Source organism: Tiliqua scincoides, chromosome 4, assembly GCF_035046505.1.
Source record: "Tiliqua scincoides isolate rTilSci1 chromosome 4, rTilSci1.hap2, whole genome shotgun sequence".
NCBI lineage: Eukaryota > Metazoa > Chordata > Lepidosauria > Squamata > Scincidae > Tiliqua > Tiliqua scincoides.
In genome coordinates, this window is record NC_089824.1 from 117,770,022 (window position 1) to 117,795,125 (window position 25,104).

Consider the following 25,104-nt stretch of genomic DNA (forward strand, 5'->3'; position numbering starts at 1 on the left):
GGGAGGGAGGCGGGACAGGTGGAGCAACGCTCTACTGGACCCAGAACCTTCGCATCAGGCGCCTGACATGAAGGAAAGTCCCCTTCTCCCGAGGTGCTGCCCGCGGCTGCCATGGGCGTGCAGGATGCGGGGGAAGCCGTTTTCAGTGCCACCGCAGCTTCACACCATGGGAGCTCATGATCGGGCTTTGAGTCACCACCAGGGTTGTAGTCAATAGGGAGCAGGAGGAAGTGGAGATCTGGAACTTCTTATATGGAAGTTGTCATGCTTTCTAGGAAGTTGTCATGATCTGCATTCTTTGAGCCACACAGATATCATCTACTTTGCTCTTCAATAGCAGGTTTTCATTTAGCACAGAGTGCTGCTGTTCACGCAACACAAGTTCAAAATCCCTACTGTCTTTCATAAGTAGACACAAATGCTTTGGAAACTGGTCTAAGAAAAAAAGCATAAACTAAGGGTCAAATCCTATCCAACTTTCCTGCACCATTGCAGCCCAGGGATAAGGGAACAAACTTTCCCTTACCTTGAGGTGACCTCCTTGACTGCCCCCCACCCCAGGATGCAGCATATGACCCCTTGTTACTTTTCATGATCTCTGCCATAAAAGGAACTTGTGAGTTTCAGGTTAATGCTGTGATTGGTCTAAGTTAAGTGCAATCCTATACAGATTCACCACCCAGAAGTCTGAAGGCCCAATCCTATCCAACTTTCTAGTGCTGATGCAGCTGTGTCAACTGGGTGTGTGCTGCATCCTGTGGTGGGGGAACAGGTCATGGAGCCCTCCTCAAGGTAAGGTAATGTTTGTTCCCTTACCTAAGGGCTGCACTGGTGCTGGAAAGTTGGATAGGATTGGGCCCTCAAGTGTTCAATGGAGTTTACTCCCAGGTAAGTGTGCATAAAACTGCACTGTTACAGATTATATTCAGGGGATGGGTAGTTTCAACCACTTTTTACTCCCTTTCCTTTGTCTAAGTAATCTTGGGTGTGTAACCATCTCATACCTTTCAGTGGCCAAGTCAAATCTGCAAAAAAAACCACCTATATTTTTATCGTTAGATTTTACAGACTGCAGACTTTGAAAGTCTCTTTCAACCCCTAACCCCTTCCCCATTCCTTTTACTGACCATCCGCCAGATAATGAATAATGAATTCTGTAGAATTCAAAATCTAGCTGTTTTTTACTTGGCAATTTTTGGTTGATCCTAAAAAAAAAAGTATTTTCTGACCTTGGATTACAAGGGTGCTAAAAATTATATTCTTATTTCTTCACACAAAACTTGAGCTCCCAGAGTTCTTTGCCAGAGGAAGTGACTATTACAGTTTGTGCGTATGTGTGTCTAGATACGACTTTGGTACTTCCAGCTCCCTGCTTGCAACACAATTATACGGTTTCTGAGGGCCATGCCATGGGGTTTACCAATCCCATTTCTCCTTTGTAGCACTAATGTGAGGCTTTGGTGGCATTTGCAGGGGAGAATCAGACAGCAGAAAGGGAGCGATCTTCCCCCCACCTTTTGATTTTTCTCTGCAAGTGTCTCCTACTGGCCAGTTTTACATTTTTTTTTCCCCTCTCAAATGGGGAAAACAGTCTGGAAGGTCAACTGCAGGAGAGAATCAATGGATAGCAGAACATAAGAACATAAGAACAGCCCCACTGGATCAGGCCATAGGCCCATCTAGTCCAGCTTCCTGTATCTCACAGCGGCCTACCAAATGCAAACAAACCTTACAAACCTGTCTGTCCTTTGCACCAATCTTTTGCTGTAAATACCTCCACCTATCACATTCCCCGTTGTTTTAGCAAGTGTAGGATAGCTACCAATTTGCCACAAAGTAACTTGTAGTTTGACCCACAGTGACCTGATTACATACACTATGTGCTGGTTATTTGGTTGCCCAAAAGCCAGTTTTTTTTTGCAGAAGGTTGGATTCAGTGGGCTTTAAAATCTTTGAACTCTTATAAAAGTAGATTGGAAGATTATCATCTTATAATCCATGCCATTCTTGAGATCATGGTCCTTTGCTGGTTGTTTTTATATTAATGAAACCAACACCTGCTATTGCTGAATCTTACAGGAAAAGCAGAATATTTCAGTTGACCACATTTCCTGTTGCTAAAACACGAGAAAGTAAACGGGGAGGGTAACAACTCTCAAGCTGCAAGTTCATGCTCAAGTTACTGTTTAACTTTTTAAATGCATGTGGATACATTTTAGCACCTTTTTACATCCAGGAACCTGCTTCTATCCAGTCATTGAGACCAATCGTTTTCGGTTTGGTACAGCACATATTAAGTAACTTCACATCTTCCCAAATACAACCATGCAACAAATATCAGGAACAAAACAACATATAACCACGGACCCACTATTGAGTGAATTTCTAAGAACGGCTAAATAGGGAAGGGAACTGATAGTACACAGTCATAGAAGATATAGCTTCCCCGCCCCCACCCACACAAACAGCAGCAATTCTTAAACATAAACATAGCCCTATCTGCCATATCTATTCTACAAACCTATATTGGCTTTATACCACTTTGAATGATCTTTCCCACTAAAGTGCCTGAAGGAGGAGTGAGCACGACTCCACAGCAGTAGTGCACCAAGGCTGGGGTAGGAGGCGGTCTGCCCCTGATCCACACCGTAAAGGGGTGCCAGTGTGTATTTTGAATATTGTATGGACCTGACCTCCTTTTTTGGGAATCTTGAGGTAGAGACCAGGTTTACCCACTACTTCAAATTTCAGATAGACCTAGCCTTCCCCAGAGGATCTCAAGGCAATGGACTGATGAACAAGTATCACATCACTCCACATAAGTTTTTGCAGCTTTCATTTATTTCTGGAGGGCAAAGGTTGCAGAGCAAAATTTGGCAGTGTAATGTGCCCCTTGGATTTCCCACCTCAGGCACCAAAATGCTTTATTTCTCTACAGCTAAAGGGTAAAACTACACATTAAGTCAAATATATGGAATGCCTACTTTATGGGTGGGTTGGTTTCTTCATTAAAAACAGCCTCAGAAGGGAACTTATTTGTACCTCAAACACAACATTTTGAACTACTGACGATATGAATCAGTGGCATCATCTAGTCTTCATTCCCCAGGTAAAGGCAGAGGAAGAATGGAGATTCTCAATGCAATGACAGCAGTCTGAATAAAGAGCAACTCTAAATGCGAGGACCAGTAAGGGGCCATTTTTGGCAGCTTCCTTGAAGTGAATGTACACAGAGAAACCCTACACCACCTGCACTCTTGTCATTTTTTCCCCTCGTTACATTATGTAATGCTCATGACAATTATCTTTTTCAGAACAGCGTATAAGGATTAGGTTTTAAGAAACTCAGTGTATGAAAGTCTGGAAGTCATTGGACCTTTTCATCTTCAGGTATCAATACTTCAATGCAGAGGTTATTCAATCAGGACTTCCTTTTAGATGAATGAACAAACAAGAAGTGTGCCAGGCAAAAGGAGATGTTCTATTAATATATGTTGGAAGTGATACTCTTTACTTCTGTTTTAAGATTGTTTTATATGAAACTCTGCTGCTAAACTGCTACTACTGCTTTTTCCCATCAGCCACAGTGATAATAATGAATTCTTAAGGTAATTTCAGATCTCTCTCCTCATTCCCATTCAGAAAAATCAAACATCATGCTTACTGTCTTCCAATGGCACTCAAAAGAAGAGTGAAAATAGGCTCCACATAAAAACAAAGCTGGATATATTCCACAATTATGTCAAGCCTCACAACTACAAAAGTTGGTATTAGGCACAGATTTCAGTACTCTGAGAAGCGCCACTTTATTAATTTTTTTATTCAAAAACATTCTTATCCCATCTTCCCAACTTTATCAGAAAGCTCAAGATGGCTCACAGAATAAATGAAAAGCAATTCAAGAGATAATAAACAAATGCAATAACATAAGCGGCAAAATCAAATCAAATACGATGCAGAAAACCAGAAGCCAGAAACAAAAAACACATCAATTAAAATCAATAACTCCAAATCGCAGAAGTATTATCAATAAGACTAAGCTAATTGTGTAAATAGGTGGGCAATAACTGGCAAAGTCAATATCTGGAAGATGTTGGGGGGGGGGGCCACAACAGATTTCCATTTGGAATAGGGTTTCAGTGTCCTGAAAGATAGTGCTAGGGAGGAGGTAGCGGTTGTGGTGCATGTCGGTACCAACAACGTGGGCAAGTGTAGCCGGGAGGTGCTGGAGGCCAAATTTAGGCTATTAGGTAGGAAGCTGAAAGCCAGAACCTCAAAGGTAGCGTTCTCTGAAGTGCTACCTGTTCCACACACAGGGCCAGCTAGGCAGGCGGAGATCAGGGGTCTCAATGCGTGGATGAGACGGTGGTGTAGGGAGGAGGGGTTTAGATTTGTTAGGCACTGAGGAATGTTTTGGGACAAGCGGGGCCTGTACAAGAGGGACGGGCTTCACTTGAACCAGAATGGAACCAGACTGCTGGCACATAACATTAAAAAGGTGGCAAAGCAGCTTTTAAACTGATCCCTGGGGGAAGGCCGACAGGAGCCGAGGGGCATCCGGTTCAGGACTCCTCGTCCCTATCGGACGAGGATGGGGAGGTTAGAGAACAACACGGCGAAGAGAGAGTAGGAGAAAAAATTTGGAATGGTAGCGTGATGGGATGTGACAGACGGTTTGGCACAATGAGAGGATTCAGGGATAAAGGAGCTAATAAGCAGCCCATCCTGGGGCATTCCATGTACAAATGCTTTTATGCAAATGCCCAAAGTCTCTGAGCAAAGATGGGAGAACTGGAATGTCTGGTGACTAGGGAAAACATTGACATAGTGGGCATAACGGAAACCTGGTGAAATGCAGAAAATCAGTGGGATACCGCAATCCCGGGCTATAAACTCTACAGGAGGGACAGGCAGGGGCATGTTGGAGGTGGGGTGGCCATTTATGTTAAGGAAGGGATAGAATCCAGCAAAGTAGAGATTGAAGGTGGGTCTGACTCCATAGAATCGCTATGGGTTAAATTACCAGACCTCAGGAGTGATGTAATACTGGGGGCGTACTATCGTCCTCCAGACCAGAAATCGGAAGGGGACCTTGAAATGAGGAAACAGATCAGGGAGGTGACAAGGAGGGACAGGGTTGTAATCACGGAGGACTTCAATTATCCTCATATTGACTGGGTCAATTTGTGTTCTGGTCATGAAAAGGAGACCGGATTCCTTGACATGCTAAATGATTGTGCCTTAGAGCAGCTAGTCGTGGAGCCCACCAGAGAATAGGTGACTCTGGATTTAATATTGTGCGGTACTCAGGACCTGGTTAGAGATGTCAGTGTTACTGAGCCACTGGGGAACAGTGATCATGCTGCGATCCGTTTCGACATGCACGTCGGGGGAAGAATACCAGGCAAATCTCTCACAAAAACCCTTGACTTCCGACGGGCGGACTTCCCTCAAATGAGGAGGCTGGTTAGAAGGAGGTTGAACGGGAAGGTAAAAAGAGTCCAATCTCTCCAGAGTGCATGGAAGTTGCTCAAATCAACAGTAATAGAGGCCCAGCGGAAGTGTATACCTCAAAGGAAGAAGGGCTCGACTAAGTTCAGGAGGGTGCCCACATGGCTAACCAGCCAAGTTAGAGAGGCCATAAAGGGCAAGGAAGCTTCCTTCCGTAAATGGAAGTCTTGCACTCATGAGGAGAATAAAAAGGAACATAAACTGTAGCAAAAGAAAAGTAAGGAGGTGATATGGGAGGCCAAGAGAGACTATGAGGAACACATGGCCAGCAGGGAATTAATAAGGGGAATAATAAAAGCTTCTTCAAATATGTTAGAAGCAGGAAACCCACCAGAGAAGCGGTTGGCCCTCTGGATGGTGAGGGAGGGAAAGGAGAGATAAAAGGAGACTTAGAGATGGCAGAGAAATTGATACCGCTGCCCGAATGGCTTCTCCTGACCAAGGAATTAAGTCAGGTAGAGGTTAAAAGAGAAGATGTTTCAGACCTCATTGATAAATTAAAGATCAATAAGTCATCGGGCCCCAATGGCATCCACCCAAGAGTTATTAAGGAATTGAAGAATGCAGTTGCTGATCTTTTGACGAAAATATGCAACTTGTCCCTCAAAATGGCCATGGTGCCAGAGGATTGGAGGATAGCAAATGTCATGCCAATCTTTAAAAAGGGAAACAGGGGGGACTCTGGAAACTATAGGCAGATCAGCCTAACATCTATACCGGGTAAGATGGTGGAATGCCTCATCAAAGATAGAATCTCAAAACACATAGACGAACAAGCCTTGCTGAGGAAGAATCAGCGTGGCTTCTGTAAGGTTAAGTCTTGCCTCACAAACCTTATAGAATTCTTTGAAAAGGTCAACAGGCATGTGGATGCAGGAGAACCTGTGGACATTATATATCTGGACTTTCAGAAGGCAGCAGTGAAGAAGGCCAATTCTATGCTTGGGATCATTAGAAAAGGTATTGAGAACAAAACAGCTAATATTATAATGCCGTTGTACAAATCGATAGTAAGGCCACACCTGGAGTATTGTGTCCAGTTCTGGTCACTACATCTCAAAAAGGACATAGTGGAAATGGAAAAGGTGCAAAAGAGAGCGACTAAGATGATTACTGGGCTAGGGCACCTTCCTTATGAGGAAAGGCTACGGCGTTTGGGCCTCTTCAGCCTAGAAAAGAGGCGCCTGAGTGGGGATATGATTGAGACATACAAAATTATGCATGGGAAGGATAAAGTAGATAGAGGGATGCTCTTTACACTCTCACATAACACCAGAACCAGGGGACATACACTAAAATTGAGTGTTGGGAGAGTTAGGATAGACAAAAGAAAACATTTCTTTATTCAGCGTGTGGTTGGTCTCTGGAACTCCTTGCCACAGGATGTGGTGACGGCATCTGCACACCCCCTAGTGGAGAGCTTGACAAACCTCTGGGTCGCTGTGGAGGGACAAGCCACACTACGCCACTGGTCAGCAGGATGGTGTGCCCCTTATTACTCAAGAGAATATTGTTCTTACTTAACCCAATAATCCAATCAAAACCAATTCTAGTTTTACATGCAAAAGTCAGACCCATTTTTGCAAAAGACTGAAAACTAACTTTCGAGTGTAATCAGAGTTGTCTACTTGAGCTCTCTCACATTACCACTACTTATATCTCAAAATTTCCATTGCGTTTCTTCCCCTGAAGATCTTCTCATTCTTCCCCCTTTCCCTTTGGACAATTTTTGAGATCTACTGGAATGCATGCATAGCTGGCTTAACTTGCAAGAAGACGAAGCAGCAAGCAGGCAAACTGAAAAAGGGTAGCTATTTTTCTAACTGTTGGAAATTATTTGTGTGGCAGAAAAGGGAAATGAACACTCAGGATTCTGAGATCTGTTTGCAAGGATCTTAGATGGCACACTTCCTTCTGATGCAATAGCTGGAAAATTATGAAAGCTCTGGCAACTTTGTAAGCACAAACATTCTATGTTACAGAAATTAATTTTCTGGGTTTTTTTTTATTTTTTTGGAAAAGGGGGAAAACTGAATGAAGTCCAGTGTGCTATTTCAATTATAACAATCTTTTTTCCTCCTTAGAAATGAAAACCATAAATTCACCTTCAGAAGTTAAACCATCATTAATGGCTTCATCACTGTTTTCATAGCTCTATGTGAAAATTCTATCTGAAGTACAGTGAAGGAACTGATAGTGGCTTTTCTGGTATACTCACTACACCAAGGGAGATAGGAATGTGACATGTAGGCACAATGCCTATTTAAAATATGAGCACTGAGGTCTAAAATACCAGTCAGGTGTTCAAAACCACTTCTGGTACAGGAAGAAACCCAAGCACCATAATCAAGGTCTGCTGTGCTCATTTATAGTTCCTATGTGGAGAGTGCCACAATCTGCTTCTCAAGAGGTGTGTCCATGACAGGGCTGTGTTGTGTGCCAATGAAACTGCATAAAAAGTTTTGTGGAGACTATTCCCATGATCAGGTAAGTGCATGCAATAAAATTTTACAAACATTGCAGCCCTCTTATCACCATACAAAAATGTGTCTTCCTATCACTGCACAACAACAGCTGTAGTTTCACAAACAGGAAGGAAGAGCTTGCTTTTGTAAAACTTCTGGTCTTGGTGATTTACAATTCTATGTTAGGAATAAGATCTAGAGACCCAACCCAGCCCATAAAGACATCACATCTACTCCCAACCCAAGCATCCAAGGGCACCTTATCACAAACCTTTGTTTTGTTCTCCCATGTGAGATAAGGCAAGATAAAGAGCTCTTTAAGCCACAAACTCAATAGATGCAGATACTCCAGGAGCTTGCCTGTTATATCCTTCAGATTATCAAGGTATAGAGCATGAAGTGCGTAATGGGCAAATTCAACTACTGATTCATACAGGATGGAAGTAGTGAGACAATCCTAGTCTTTGTCTTGACACAAGTGGGTGAGGATGACTCTTCAAATGCCTCTGCAGCTATCCACACTAAGGCAAAGTGCTTCAAACGGACAAACCACTTTTGCTTGTCAGTTGATACAGGAATAAGTCGGTAGTAAGATCCAATGTTGTTGGTCTATTAACCTTTGTACAATTCTCAATATGACACTCACTGAAAATTACTTGTTCGTCTGGGGTCAAAGTGTATAATCCAGCCAATGACAGCTTGTCTTGTAAGGCTATGCTTTGGAGGTTTGCTTCCTTCTTAGGATTTCCTTTTATTTTGTGCACAAAGTTTATTTATTTATTACAGATACAGGTAAGGAAAATGGGTTAAATTTAGGACTGGGACTACATAGGTTACACATGAGGATATTGGGCATAGATTACAACATGTCTTAATCCAAAAAAGAAATCAACGACTGGGGAAAAAAAGTCATTGTTACAAAAATTATCATATTTGTCATTATACTAATTAATGATTTAACTAAACAATCACTATTGTTTAACTAAAATTATTTATCCAGTCATAAAAAGGCTTCAAATTTTGCACATACAATATTCTTGCTGCTATACTGATATGTACAATAAAATGTTTCTTATATTGGTCTTCAATTTCTGATATCACATTTAAGAGGAATATTTCTGGTTTGAATGTTACTACACAATTCAATATCTCTTGTAAATATATCATTTTCCAATATTTCTTTACTTTCCACATATCCACCACATATAATAAAGAATTCCCTCATTCTCTCTGCATATCTAACAATTATTTGATGACCCAGGGTACATTTTTGCTACTTCCTCTGGAATTAAATATCATCTATAAAACAATTTATATAAATTCTCTTTAAAAGATACTGCTTTAATTATCTTAATACCACTTCAATTATCTTAATATTTGTGTTCCAACTTTGTTTTCATTTACGTCTGCTTTGATTTGACATAATTAATGGAATACTCCTCACTTCTGAGGAGAATTCAATCCATTAATATCTACAAAAAAGTTTCCACTTGTTATTCAGCCATTTTCACTTCCTGTCTTAGTATTTTCTTTGTTCTCTGTCTTGTTGATATTTTCCTTCTTGCTCCTCCCACTGCTCCTTCTACTCCTTCTTCCTCTTAACTATTTCTTGATCTCCCTCTTTTTTCTTCCGTTTTCTCCATTTTATTCTTTTTGAATTTAATCCAAAGATTCTTCTTCTTCATGAAAGGAAGTGCTCTCTTTCTCTGAGAGTTCCTTCTTTTTTCTTCCTGAAAATTCTGAGTTCTAATAATAAAAGCTTCTTTTTCCATCTCCTGTCTCATTACAAAAATCTCCAATTCTTTAGTTTCATCTGACATTTGGTCCATTCTTTTTTCCATCCCCTCCATACTTTTCTTTGTTTGTCTGTTTGTCAGGGAGGAGTTTATTTGCCACATTTTTTCAGACAGTTTTCCAACCTCTTGCTTCAGTTCATTTCTGAATTCTCGCAACATATCCATTAATGAGGTCTGGCTTTTGCTATCATCCTTTGAATTTTTTGATGTCATTCTTATCAGTATCAAATCAAGCCGATATAACTCTGGCTATAAAAAAAATGGTCCAACAATTAAAGAATCAAGCAAGTCTCATTATCTTGCTTCACCTTCTTGTAAGGCTAATTCCCAAATTTTATATCTAAAAGGAATGTCAATAATCCACTTCAAGTCAATATCAGTGTCCAAACATTCCCACAGTTAAAGAGTCATCCAATTCTTATTGTCTTGCATCCCTTCTTGTCAAAGATAATCGTTAAGTTTTTATATCTAAAAGGGGTGGGTCAGTAATTCAATTCAAGTTAATAACACTATCAAATTAAGTTAGTATACCTTTAATTGTTCAGGTCTGAGTCAAGCCTTTTGCAGCAAAAACGAAAGTGAAAGTTGTTCCATCCTTTAAAGATTAATTGTTAATTTCTTTTCCATGCATACTATTCCAACAGGATGATCCTTTATCTTCCCTTATTTACTTTTCTTCCAATCATCCTTGTTACGAAAAAGAAAAAAAACTGCTCCAGCAGGGGCTTCTTTAAATCCACATTCGCTCTTTTTCCCCTCTGGGTGGCTGCAAGCCAACATAAATAATCTTAAAGTTGTCTTTCCCTCCTTCCAACCTCTTGATTGCAATTCTTTTTATAGCCTTTTAATGCTGGTTATTCACAGTTAAAGGCTTTGTTCGCTTTCATGTTTTATCTAGGCCGTTGGGGGGGAAGTCCTCAGCTGTCCGAATCGTCTCTGAAGATGGCGTCCAGGATACAATGTGATTCAGCACAGAGCAATCGGGGAAAATATCTCTGAAACCGCAGTCTCAAGAGACTGCCCCGTTCAAGCTCTCAGTCTTCGTCCCTTCTTGACAACGAAGAGTACCTCATTACTGAGGTCCTTGGAAAACACATCTATTTAGCAGTCCCCCCCCCCCCGGAGCCCTCCAAGGTTCCCTGCTACTTCACTGAGAGTTAACTCCGCCCCCCCTGTTTTTCTTCTTGGGATTTCCATAGGGCACCAAAGCTTTTCAAGATGCCTGAATGTGAAAGATACGTTACGTAAATAAAAAGATTCCAATTTGCTTTCATGCAAATCAAATGGGCCTTTTTAAAATGAAAAAAAAAACCAACCTAAAGTTCTATTTTTGAAACCAATATAAGCGCCATATGCGTAACCAGTCAGATTAACACAGCAGGATGGCCATAAACAAAATGGTAACCTTCCTGCTCACTTCATGCATCATATCATCTGTGGGTGTGTGGGGAAAACTACACCTACTTTGGTAAACAAAGACACACATGTTCAGAATTCTTTATGAGTCAACCATGAAATTTGTTTTGAGTTTTATTACAGCTGACATTCTTGAAGCAACTATTGAAGACTGCCATCTTGCTAGTGACAGATCACTTACAGCCAGACGATCATAACTGTAAGCTGAATTTAGCCTCAAGTTTCAATTGTCTATAATAGTTATTTTCTACCTTGTTCATCCCATGGCACACTGGCAAAGTGCTAAAATTATCAGGAAACACCATCAGTTTTCTTTACAATTGACAAGACACACTGCACTACTGGTGGGAGGCTCATATCCTCCAATGACCCTAGTAATACATGGCCCTCCACCAATCTCCTGTCTCACACCTGAGGACCATCTGCGGCACACTGATTAAAAATTGCTGGTCTATAAGATCAGGTCAAATTTTCATGTACTTTATTAAAGCTTAAATCATGGCTCTGTACAAGTAGAACCTTATACATGTCTTGCAGTACATTATGCTTCTGACTGGGGACAAGAAGGCATGCTGCTTATAGCAGTCAGGCTCTATTTCAGCATGAACGGGGCAGTGGTTTTGCTGCTTTTCAAAGGCAACAGAAGCCAATCTACCACTCAAACCCATCCCCAAATTGCATTGCTTACACCTATCTCTGTGAACCACTACCACCTCCACACACACCAGCATGCGTCTCACCATCTCTATCCTCCTGCTTCAAATGGCCACCACCTTCATGAAGTGGCTTGGCAGGGAAAATTCTGGGAGCAGAACCTCTGCACTCCCAGCATTCTACTGGCCAGCTGCCTTATAAGAAGCAGCAGCAGAGCAATAGCAGCAGCAGACCAGCAGTAGGAAGCAAACCGTCCACAAACCTCCTGGTGCCTTTGAGTATGCAAAAGAAGATGGGGCAAGTGTAGCTGGGCAGGCAACATGTCAGGGGATGTGGTGACACAGGGCATTCCCTTTCAAGCTTGCCCCTCAACCTACCCCTGATGCAAAGGGTAGTCATGGCTGAGTTGAACAGTCATGGCTGAGCTATTCTGCTGCTTCCTTATGGCTAAATTTCATAGCTCATCAGTACTGTTTAAATGACAGCATCATGGGGTGGATTGTACAGGAAGTCAGATAAGATCACAGGGAAACAAAAACCACATCTCTCCAGTAACATGTGAGTTGTGTGTTAGATTTTGCAGCATCCTGTATTCAAGTGATTAAGTGGCTGCGATTCCACTTGCAAGGAATTACTGCATCTCCATAACAGATTTATAAGCACAATATGAATTTTAGGCAGCTTCTTCAGAAACCCGACCTTCCTCAATTGCTTCATTCTTTCCTTTGTTCATCAGAGGCCTTTCTAGGACCATGATCTTGTGCTTGTCTCCAAACTATTACCTGGGAACCAAATATGGACTGCCACAAGATTTTATCCAGCCACAGCAACTAGTCTTTTTTTGTCAGAGCACTTGCTAATGTTTGACATTTTCACTCATTATATATCATGTCTCGGTTTAAGCATGGCATTGTTACTTTGTAATTGTCACATTTCTCTTATGTTCTGAGTTATATTGTGCCGATTACAAAAAAGATCCAAGTAAAACTTATTCATTCATTGTAATTTCATTCATTCATTCATAAAACTATTTTTTTTTTGGCCTGCAAAAATGTGTTAAATACATGGTGTGGCCCTCATATTAAAAAATTTGGAGGCCCCAGTCTATTAAATAGCAGTCTCCTAATCTACAACACAGTCTAATGAAGGAGGTGCCAATGAAATTAGTGGGATTTATTTCTACATAGTACATGTATTAGAAGCAGGCTGGGGTGCCTTATCAAGAAATAAACTGCTCATTCAACTGTGGCAGGCCCACAAAATTATTACACTCACATAGTCATAATGTAAAAATGGCAAGTATCCACCACCAGCAGAGCTCAAGCCCCATTCTGATAAGTCAGTAAAAACCTTTGCATCTATTAAGAGCTCCATATGTACTCTGGTAGAGCTTCTGCACGTGTGGGCTACTCCATTCACCAAAAGAGATGAGGCAGCTTGCATATAAAATCATGCACATACAGTGCTGTCTCCCCATTAAAGCCATTTCTGCCCAACGTTGCATATAAGCAACAGGGATCAAATGTGTACACCTGTGGACTGGGCAGAAATGGGTTCAAGAGAATTTCAGGCAGAGAAGTTCCATGTATGCACTGGAGTCCTGCATTCATACCATAACATATTGTCAAGAATATGTCATTTACTCCATAAGATCTTGGGCACCTTTAAATGTTATTGGGGCAAACAAGACAGATGGGAAATGTGCATTTTTCAACTAGCTTACAAAAGAACTGGACAGCCTACAGCTTATAGGCTAAATGTGGCCAAAGAATCCATTTTATCTGCCTCTTTGCAGTCATGCTAAATTTTAATCAAAATGAGATCCGAATTCCTCAGTTTCACTCCTTAGAAGAAGAAATTTGTTTTCAGAGGTTGTGTATGAGAGAGAGATTCCACACTTGAGTGCTAGTTCTCCCTTTGGATTTTGCACATAGCCCAGCATCTATGACCCATAACTGTGAAGTTATTTCTATGAGCTGGCAATGATTATATTATACAATCTAACCACACATGAGGGATGTTAGGCATCCCTCATGTTAGGGATGTTAAGCCCTATACTGCTCTGGGCCAGGGTATCTTAGAGATCGCCTACTTCCATACAATCCGGCTCATCCTCTTAGGTCATCAGAGAAGGCCTTTTTACAAGTGCCGCCACCTAAGGAGGTATGTGGGGCAGCGGCAAGAAACAGGGCCTTCTCAGTAGTGGCACCAACGTTATGGAACTCCCTTCCCCTTGACTTGAGAATGGGTCCCTCTCTTGAGACTTTTCGGCGAGGCCTGAAGACCCTTTTGTTTAAACAAGCCTTCTGAGTTCATGGCCTTTTTAACATCTTTTCTATATCTTTTAGTATTTTTACAGGCCTGATTCCTCCATGATTTGCTGCGTTTTGCTCTTTTTATCTGACTTTTTATCTGACTACTGTTTTTATGGTATCTGTTAATGTGTTTTAATACGTTTTTATTTGCTGTTAAATTATATTTTTAATCTGTTTTTAACATGTTGTAAGCCGCCCTGGGTCCCTTTGGGGAGAAGGGCGGGATATAAATAAAGTTTATTATTATTATTATTATTCCAGACCTTGAAACAAGAACTTCAAGCGCTGAGATTGGGACCTAGGCAAGCTGGGACCATGTATGCTCCAGCGGCTGACTTCAGTCACAGGAGGACGAGCAACCTCTGCATCAACCACTGGCAGGCAACAAAGCCTCTAGCACTGGGTACCCCATTATCAGGAGAGAAGGGAATGGTATATATATTTTAAATAAATCATTATTATAAGCCTGGTCTTCTATACATGACTGGTCACATACCACAGCAAAGCTGTTGGCCCAACAGCTAACTGCAGAGTATGAAGCTGTGTAATGTAGACCAGTACCTCAGACCAAGACATATAGCAAACATTAACAAGAAGCAGTCTTGCAAACTCTACACTATCATTCTCCCAATCCCCTGTATGCAATGTCATACGAATGTCATTTGGCACCCGGGGCCCATAAATTTTTGGCACCCCCCATGAAAAAATTATTTTCCGTAATAGTCATGATATGAAATGAATAATAATAATGGCCAAAGAAGAAGAGCAGGCAGTGAACATTTTCTTTTACTGAACTTAAGTTTCACATAAGTCGTGAACATTAGAGATCATAACCCAAAACAAAACAGGGAAGAAATGCCCATCAAGATAATATGCAGTTGGCTTGTGGTCTAGCATACATACAAAAGCAGTTTTGTTGCAGCAGAGAAGAAAGGCAAAACATACATACATTTATGAGGAATACATTTGGTTTTCTGGAATGCTCGCAACAAACTATTCCCAGTGGAAATCCTGGTGTAATCCACTTTTTGTTACAGTATATACCTTTTGTTACAGGATTCCCAGTGTAATCCACTTTTCATTACATAAGGCTTTTCTGGTTTTTAAAAAAGTTAAAATGACGTTTGATAGAATATATTTCAACGCTGTGTGTTTCACTGCATTTGCATGAAATTACACACTGAATGATATATAACATGATGGTATTATTCGAAAATACAAAGATTTTAAAAATTGGAAGGTGGCCTCTATCAACCCCCTGCAGCTTGGCACCTGGGGTTTACGGTTCCCCCAGCCTACCCATTGTATGCCACTGACACACAAAAGGAAAAAGGTTCAAATCCCTTATTTTTCTTCCATATGAGATGTCTCACACTACCAGAACTACTCTGTCCCATTTTGTTTCAAATCTAATTGCCCAAGTTGTTTTTCCTGATAATCAATCTTTTTTGTTAATTTTGCCCTGTTAGGACACACCTTCACTGAACCACCCTAAATAGTTCTATCTGTTTGGTGGCACACCTATTAAGAATTTGGGACACACCTAATTGTAATCTATATTTAGAATAACAGAGTTGGAAGCGACCTACAAGATCAAGTCCAACACCCTGCCAAAGCAGGCTGTCCACAACATCCCCAATAGATAGGGATTTAGCTTCTGTTTAAGCCTTCCAGAGATGCAGAGTCCAAGGCAGACCATTCCTTGCTGAACAGCTTTTACCATCAGAACATTCTTCCCAACGTTTAATTGACATCTCCCTTGTTTCAGTTTCAACCCATTATTATGATACAGCAGGGAACCAATTAGGTGTTAATATGGCGTGGGGAGGTGGCAGAGCAAGTGGGAAGCAAGAGGCAGATTTTCCCCCATTTTCACTTTTTTAAAAGCCTGGGTGACACATCACTTCTGGGGCATCATTTTAAGCTTGGCACCAGGCTACATGATCATTAGCTGCACCACTGTGCACTTTCTGGAGAGTGCACCACCACCACTCTGCACTTCCTGGAGAGTATTTCCACCTATTCTTTTTTAATGTTGTTAAATTAAACTCAAGTTTAATTATACTGTATCCTGAAAACAGTACTAAGAGCTAAGCCCTGGCACAAACTCAGTCCGATGTAGCCTTTGTATTCAGAGCACAGTTGTGACCTTCTAGTATAGTCCCTCGTTTAATTCAAAACTGCATAAGCAGGAAGAAGGAAAGCAGGGATAAGGATTGCACAAATATTGGGGAACAGGCTACAGTTCTGCAGCAGAGCACATGCTTTGCTTGCAGAATATCCCAAGTTCAATCCCTAGTACTGCCATTTTGAACCACTGTGCCATGAATGGTCCGTAGGTGTGCCAGCGGAGTTTGGGGGAGGGTCATTTAATAGTAGGGCCATTGAGGGATGTGAGCCCCTACCAATAGCATGGTGTGCCTTGTCAATTGTCAAAAAACTGATGGTGTGCCTTGGCAATTTTAGTACCTTCTTAGTATGCCATGAGATGAAAAAGGTTGAAAATCACTGCCCTAGCATCTCTACATACAAGAGTGACTGCCAGTCAGTATAGACAATACTGAGTGAGATGTATCCATACTCTCAGTATAATGCAAGATCAAATGCTTAATGTTGACAATATTTTATCACCTAAATTGGCTCTAATGATTAATTGCCATGTGTGCTCGCAGTCCTGGCCCACCCACAGAAATTCAGGAGTTTTCTTATAATTGTGCAGGGTTGGTAGCAGTCTATCTGCTACCTCTGACCTGCCCCTCTAAGCATGCTGATAAACGAATTCACCTGGATGCAAGGCGAGGAGTCAGGACTGCATGCTCAGTGAGCATCCACAGGAATTAACACATAGGACCACACATATTTCACACATCACATAATTTAAGTGATAAAAGTATCCTTCAAATCAGTGCACTTTGAGTCAAGGCTGCTGCATAAACTATATATAAACAATAAATGAACAGTTTATTTCATTTAAATAAATGGGTTGAGGACCAGGAAACAGAGAGTGGATGTCAATGGGCAGTTTTCACAGTGGAGAGGTTAAGAGCAGTGTGCCTCAAGGAACTGTCCTGGGACCAGTGCTTTTTAACCTGGTCATAAATGACCTGGAGACAAGGATAAGCAGCAGGTTTGCAGATGACACTAAACTCTTCCAAGTGGTGAAGACCAGAAGGGATTGTGAAGAGCTCCAGAAGGATCTCTCCAAACAGGGAGAATGGGCAGCAAAATGATAGATGCATTTCAATGTACATAAGTGTAAAGTCATGCACAATGGGACAAAAAAAATCAAAACTTCACATATAGGCTAATGCAGGGCTTTTCAAACTGGGGCGTCACAATGCCCCAGCCTGTGGGCCCTGGCCCCTGCACCCTTAAGGGGCAGGGGCAGCCTGGAGGCAGGGAGGAGGCAGTGGCGCGATCCTGGGGATTGCGCCGCTCAGGGGGGCTGCAGGGGCTTGGGTACACGTACCCAAGCCCCTGCAGTCTCCTAGGGGTGCGGGGAGCCCGGCGTGTCCTGCAGCAGGGCTCCCCACAGCAGTGAAAGTGGATGCAAATCCTCCTTGCCACAGGATGTGGTGATGACATCTGAACTGGATGCCTTTAAAGGGAGATTGGACAAATTTCTGGAAGAAAAGTCCATCACAGATTACAAGCCGTGATAAGTATGTGCAACCTTCTGATTTTAGAAGTAAGCTACCTCAGAAAGCCAGGTACAAGAGAGGGCACCAGGATGCAGGTCTCTTGTTGTCTTGTGTGCACCCTGAGGCAGTTGGTAGGCCACCGTGAGATACACAAAGGTGGACTAGATGAGCTTTTGGCCTGATCCAGTGGGGCTCTTCTTACGTTCTTAATTTCTGCAGTACTTTGGAACTGTGTGCATGAGGTAGCAATCTTTTTGAATGTGGGTGACGGAAAGTTGAATGTCAATAATGGCCTGTTGAGACATACCTCACCTTTCCTTCAAGTTAGTTCAGACAGAATAAATTGTAGGATCACTTTGAATAAGACAGAGGCAAGATAGCAAATGCAAGCCTTTGGCAAGGAAGAGGCAAAAAACATGAAAAAGGGAAAGATCATACACAGATGCCTAAAGGTAAGGATTTTGTATTAGATGTGAAGACTACCCTTTCTAGTCTTCGGCTTTGGAAAAGAGTTGGACAGTGTAAGGCCCAAAAGCTGAGACATTTCTACTCTCTCTCTCTCTCTCTCTCTCTCTCTCTCTCTCTCTCCCTCTCATCTGACAACTAGTCATATTCCTACATTTTCATTATGCCTTTATCTGTAAAGCTTTGTTTTATTAGAGCTACAGTGAATTCACACAATTGATTTTTCACATTTTCCCAGCAGAGTTTTATACAGATTCTCACACTTGGAATAGTTCAGCACTCACACAGACTACAGAACAATATTTTATTTAGCAGACTTGATATGATCAAATGAAGGAAAGTACTATCACACCCTGAATTTACATACTTATATTCAGAATTAAGTTCCACTGATTTCAAGTGCAATCCTATACACATATTTAAGGACAAAAGACCCACTGAATTTAGTTGGGCTTAAACAAAGAACATGTACAGAAGAATGCGTAATCCTAACACACTTTCCAGCACCGACATAAGGGCAATGCAGTTCTGAGGTAAGAGAACAAACATTCCCTTACCTTGAGAAGGCCTCTGTGACTGCCACCCAACTGCAAGATGCAGCACATGCCCCACTGACACCACTACACTAGTGCTGGAAAGTTGGTTAGGATTTGGGCGGCAGTTAAGTTATCTGAAATTTGGAGAAGCTGACTACCTGTCCTGGTGCAGACTTTTGTAAGGCCTTTGCTTAAGGATAAGATAACCATTAGTTTGTCTTCCCTTAATTTTATTTTGTGTAACTTTTCCCTAGGTATTTGATCCACCTGAAAACTATGTCCTTAATAGCTCTACCACCTTCTGCATAGGATTCCCATTAAATGCATGCATGTTTCAAGAAATCATTACACTTGGTGTGGAATTTTTTGAGCTTTTTTGGAAGTCTTAGATAGACTCTACTGGATCACTGCATGTATTGGCAACCTTCAGTCTCGAAAGACTATGGTATCGCGCTCTGAAAGGTGGTTCTGGCACAGCGTCTAGTGTGGCTGAAAAGGCCAATCCGGGAGTGACAATCCCTTCCACACCGGGAGCAAGTGCAGTCTGTCCCTGGTCTGTCTCCCTGGCTATGGGCCTTCCTTCTTTGCCTCTTAGCCTCAGACTGTTGGCAAAGTGTCTCTTCAAAACACTTTGAATCAAATCACTGCATGAACAAGTGGCATTCTCAATTATTTCCTAATGGTTAGTTAGGCAGGACTTCCCTTGGCAGAAGATAGGCAATTTTTGCTAAGGAAAAATTTGTGTTTCTGTATGCTTAACTATAACAGCTGTATTCTACAAATTTACCATGAACAAGCATTGATTTATTAACACACCTGTAATTTTCTGGTTCCTTCTAGTTCCCATTTTAAAAAAAAATCAGCATTATGTTGGTTAATTTCTACACATCCAGTAAGGAGGTCAATTTTTGTGACATTGCATGTTTTTGTTATGAGATCAGCAATGATGCATTTGAGCTCCTTAGGTCTTCTTGAGTGTATGCCCTCTGGACCAGGGGCTTGTTCGTTTTTAATTTATTAATTGGCCTTAGAATTTCAGCTCTTGTCACCTCTATTTGACTCGATCTTTCAAACTCTCTCATGTGAGTGATTCATACATGAATGTCAGCTTAACATCTGCACCCACTAAACTGGTGGGAAGCATGATTAAAAATAAGATTATTAAGCATCTAAAACAGGGGTGTCCAAACTTTTTGGCAGGAGGGCCACATCTCTCTGACACTGACACTGTGTCAGAGGCTGGGACAAAAAAATTAACATTTAAAACTTGAATACATTTACATAAATGAATATATTAGAGATGGAGCTTATATGAATGAATGAAGGTCTTGCAATAGCTCAGTACCTATAAAAAACCTTGCACAAAGGAAGGCTGGCCTTTCCTTTGCTGCCACTGCTGCATCACAAATGAGAAACTGCAAGCAGTGGATCCTTGACCTGCAGCTCACACAAGAGGTCGAACAGTCGCCCTCATGCTGAGAGCAGCTGCATCGGGCCAACACAGACTCCAGCCAGTGTCCAGAGGGTCATTGGAGACTGGGGGCTCCTCGCGGGCTGGGTTGGGAGTTCCAGAGGACCGCAAATGACCCCCGTGCTGGGTTTGGGGCACCCCTGATCTAAAAGAATAAACCTTGCTGCAGGAGAATCAGCATGGTTTCTGCAAAGGTTATTCCTGCCCCATTAATTTTTTAGAGTTCTCAGAGTGTCAACAACCATAAGAATAAAGGCAATCCAGTTGACACTTAACAATGTCCTTAACTAAGGACTCTTGAGCAGTCATGACATAAGAGAACAAGTCTTTTTACAGATTGGTAACTAGTGAAAAAAACAAGCAGCAAACTGTAGGACTAAATAAACTATTTTTACAGTGACTGGAAGTAAGAACTAGGGATTCCCCCAATGATCTATACTTAGACTGCTTTTTATCCTATGTACAAATCATCTGGAGTTAAGGGTAAACAATGAGGTGGCCAAATATTCAAAAGCAGGCAACCAACATGGGCTGGAGCAACAGCGTTTGCAACCATTTAGCTTGGAGGAAAGGTGATTAAGAGAGGACATGATTGACAGCCCAACTTAACTAACTCCCTGTGTAGCAATGCAATGGTGCCAATGCGGTATCTGATGTATCCTGCTGGGAGTTTTGGCATGTTGAGGCCTCCTCAGGGTAAGATCCCCCTGCCACCCTGAGTCAACTCAGACCTGCGTGAGCTATATGACAGACATAAGTCCATGTTGATCAGTGAAGGCAGATAAGGCCCAGGAAGGGGGTTAGAATTTGGCAGGCACTGCTGCTGCCAAACTCACCCCCTTCCCACACCTGCTCTTCCCTCCACCCCACCCCTGATGCCTCCCGATTGCCTCCCCGTTCCATCCACTCCATTCCGTTCCTTTGCACCCAGTACCACCTCCCTCCTGACCCCTTTGTCCTACCATGGCTGTGGACATCTGGTATATGTTGTCGTGCAGACCCAGCTGTTTTGCTGCTTGCAGCAGCAGCCAAGCTACACTCACCAGAATTATCATGTTTGCAACAGCCATAAAGCTGTTTACACCACTGGAACACTTGTTCTGGCAACGTAAACAGTTCATAGGTTTGGGCTGTGAGACTTACAAAGTATGCATGCTGTGGAAAGGTTTTCCTACCTCTCTCACAATACTAGATCCAGGGATCATCCACTGAAACCGACTGATGGAAGACTTACCATAATTGTTGCCACAAGATGTTGTCATGGCCCTAGCTTGGCTGGCTCTAAAAAAGTACTGGACAAATCCATGGAGGATACGTCTATCCACTGGCATACCTGGGGGGGACGGACACTAAGTTTCTTTCAGATGCCTGGCCACTGGTGCAAAGCATCCCCTCCTCCTCACCTTTAGAGCAAAAGATTTTGCAACCAGGACTGGCACCTGAAGAAACTTAGTGCTTGGAACCCCCTCCAGGAATGCCAATGGGTCTATAAATGGCTCCTAGACAGGATGACTATGTGCTACCTCCAAGTTTAGCACCAAGAATGCCTCTGAATACTAGTTGCTGGGGAGCAAAAGTGTTAAAGAATACCTTTCTCTCCTGCCTGTGAGTTTCCCCCAGGCAGTTAGCAGACCACTAATGGAAAAGAGACGTTAGACTAGATGGTCCCTTGCCCTGACCCAACAGAGCTTTTCTGATGTTCTCGTGTTCTAAGTGAGGGGGAGCATGCATGTTCATGGCACACTACAAACATGTGAAGAAGGGCTAATTTGTTAAGCATTTTTAGCAATCCTGTGCTACTCAGATACTCTCACCATTTGCCATCTTGGCTACCAACATTGGTTTTGCCAGCATTTGTGCTCATTGTTTTTTTCCTTCTTTGAGCTAGAGTTCCATGAGCAAAAAGCAGCATTCTCTTGCTTTTTATTGGCATATTCCTGGGCTTGTTTGTGTGCTGGCAACCTTCAGTCTCAAAAGACTATGGTATCGCGCTCTGGGCTTGTTTATACCTTTCCTAATCTGTGGTGTTACATTCTACCCTAGCTTCTGTGGTTTTAAGCAGCCTCCCAGTGTCCTGAAGCAATGTGAAACTCTTCACTCTCCTTTTCAATGTCCTATTAGCTAACTCCCTCATTTGTGAAAAGTTTCCTCTTTAAAATCAAAGCCTTCTTCAGAATGTTCTGAGTAGCAACAGAACAGTGCACTTATAAGGTTGAACCCCAGCCAGTGCTAATCACTCAGGATGCCAAGACACATTGAACCCTCTTTAGATATTCTTCTAACATATAAGTGCAAGATTCACCATCAAGTGTCAGAATTCCCTGCCCTCTTGGACAGTTGCCAGAAACCTCTAATTATTTTCCTGAGTTGCAAACTGTAAATGGTATGTTACATCTCCTTATCTATTCACCCAGGGCTGTATTAACACATGGCTGGACCCCTAGGCTTTCAGATATTTCAGGCCCCCTCTGGCACTTCAGTCTTTCACTCCACTATTGCTGACAGTATATATGTCAGTACACACAAGGATAGGGTGCAAGTAACAATGCCCCAGCAAAAAAAGGACTGGCCCCTAGTCTCTGGGGGCCCCTATGTTTCAGCCTAGTGAGTCTTATGAATAATATGACCCTGCACCTACCACTTACTCCAAGGAACACTTCTAGATCCAGCATATGACTCGATTTGGAGCCAAAGCTCTTAAATGGGTAGCGAGATGTGGTTCCGCAGTCCTCAGCACACTTACTTGGGATTTAGTCACATTGAACTAATGGAACTTTCCTTCAGCTGTTACTGCACAGGAGTGCACACCTACGTTCACAAGGATGCTTGCCTGCCATTGAGCAACCCAGTCTACCACCATGAAATTCAGCCCAATTGGTGGTTGCTCAGTTCTGCTGAGTGAGCTCAACAGGCTCACTCCAACCAGGGGCATGCAGAGATGCCTAGTAAGTGTGTGCAAAACTTCAGCCCTCATGACTGACTTGTGCAAAAGTGCTTTCACAAGTGAAAACTGGTGAAATTTGAGTATATTGCTCTAGCCTTCCTTATATATATATATACACACACACACCCTCTCTTTATGTAGTCCACAGTTTGGGGTATTCGAGGTGCACAAACGATGCACCCTTTCTTGTCGGGAAGCAACTTGGGTTGCAATCCTCTTCACACCCACTGGGGAGTAAGTCCCATTGACTTCAGTGGAGCTTACTTCTGAGTAGACATGCCTAGGGTTGCTCTGTCACGTACTGAACTGCGCCTTGCCAGAGCCTAATCCTATGCACGCCTACTCTGAAGTCAGTCCCATTATACTCCGTGGTTACTGGGGATAGGATCAGACTCAGGCTGCAATCCTATCCACACTTTCCTGGGAGTAAGCCCCATTGGCTACAACGGGACTTGCTTCTGAGTAGACATGGGCTCTGACTTCGCAGTCATCGCCAGGCACGGGAAGGCAAGACTGGGGAGAAGCCTTGCACGTCGAGGAAAGACCACCCCCGGCTTGGCCAACTAGGAGCCTCTGCGTGCAAGGAGCCGAGGCGCGTCCGCCCGCACAGTACCTCGGATGTAGGTGCACTTGCTCTCGTCCAGCAGGCTCGAGCTGGAGCCGCCCATCGCGCCTGGGCTCCGGTCGGGGGGGGGGCGGCGGCGGGTCCCAGCGAGAGCGCGGTGGTCGGTCTCCCCTGAGGCGGCGTGTCGACGAGCTGGGCGGCTTCAGCTGCTCTCGCTCGCCCTCGTTGTGCTGAGCCCGCTGCTGCCGTCCAAGAGAAAAACTTCCTGCAGCCCGAAGGCGTCGCCTTCTCAGGCGCCTCCTTCCCGCTCCCTGGCACGGGGCAGAGTCGCGCGGGGAAGCTCCAGGAGCCCTGTGTCCTGCTGCAGGAGCCTGGCCCTCCCCTTCGCCCCTCTGTGGGGAGGGGCAGCCCCTCCTTTCTCCCCCCCCCCATTTCCCTGTTTTCTTTTATTTTATTCAGAGCTGCCCCTAATACGACTGACAGTCCTCCCTGGTGCGCACCAACTTGCAGCCAAATCCTACCCACCCGTTCCTGGGAGTAAGTCCCATTGACTCTCATGGGACTTACTTCTGAGTAGACATGCATAGGATGGGGCTGGGAAAAGGCTTTCAAAGTGGATTCGACCTATTCGTGGAGGCGAAGCGGTCTAGCCCTGGCTGTTGGCCAGGATGGCCACACAGAAGCTTCCTCTTCAGGAGGCACGTGCTGTGGCTGGGGAGGCAGGGCCTCCCTGCCCTAGTCCTTTGAAAAGCAAGTTGCTGGAGCACACTCAACCCATGTGCTCTGTGGTGGGGTTGCAGCTACAGGATGTGTGGTGGCTGGGGAGGCAGGGCCTTCCTCCCTTTGTCACCATGTAAGGTGGGTTGAGTGTGTTGTGCTTGAGCACCTGACCGGGCAGCATCACTGCTTTTCAAAGGAGGCTCTGCCTCACTTGCCTCCCTAGCCACCGCATGTCTCTGCTCTTCAGAAGCAATCCTGCCTTCCTCTGCATATCAGTGGCTAGAGGGCCACAGCAATGAGGGTGCTGTCTTCAGGCCCAATCCTATCCAATGTTCCAGTACCAGAGCAGCTGTACCAATGGGGCTGCACTGCATCCTGTGGTGGGGAGGCAGTTACAGAGACCTCCTCCAGGGAACATTTGTTCCCTTGCATCGGGGCTGCATTGTGGCTGCACCAGTACTGGAAAGCTGGATAGAACTGGGCCCTTGGTCTCCTACTCCTGGGCTCCTCATAGGCATCTCTTTAGCCATTGCAGGAAACAGAATGCTAAACGAGATGGGGCTTGAATCTGATCCAGGAGGGCTCTCTTTTTTCAAATGCTGAAG

General features: G+C 43.3%; 1 protein-coding gene across 1 annotated transcript in view; it reads right to left on the reverse strand.

The window, feature by feature from the left end:
- NIBAN1 (niban apoptosis regulator 1) overlaps positions 1-24,015 on the reverse strand; it is a 73,498-nt gene extending 49,483 nt beyond the window's left edge. Inside the window, exon 1 of the mRNA XM_066625198.1 lies at positions 23,828-24,015. Coding sequence (XP_066481295.1) covers positions 23,828-23,882 — 55 coding nt within the window. The 5' untranslated portion in view covers positions 23,883-24,015. The remainder of the gene's footprint in view (positions 1-23,827) is intronic.
- Between the last annotated feature and the right edge of the window lie 1,089 nt (positions 24,016-25,104).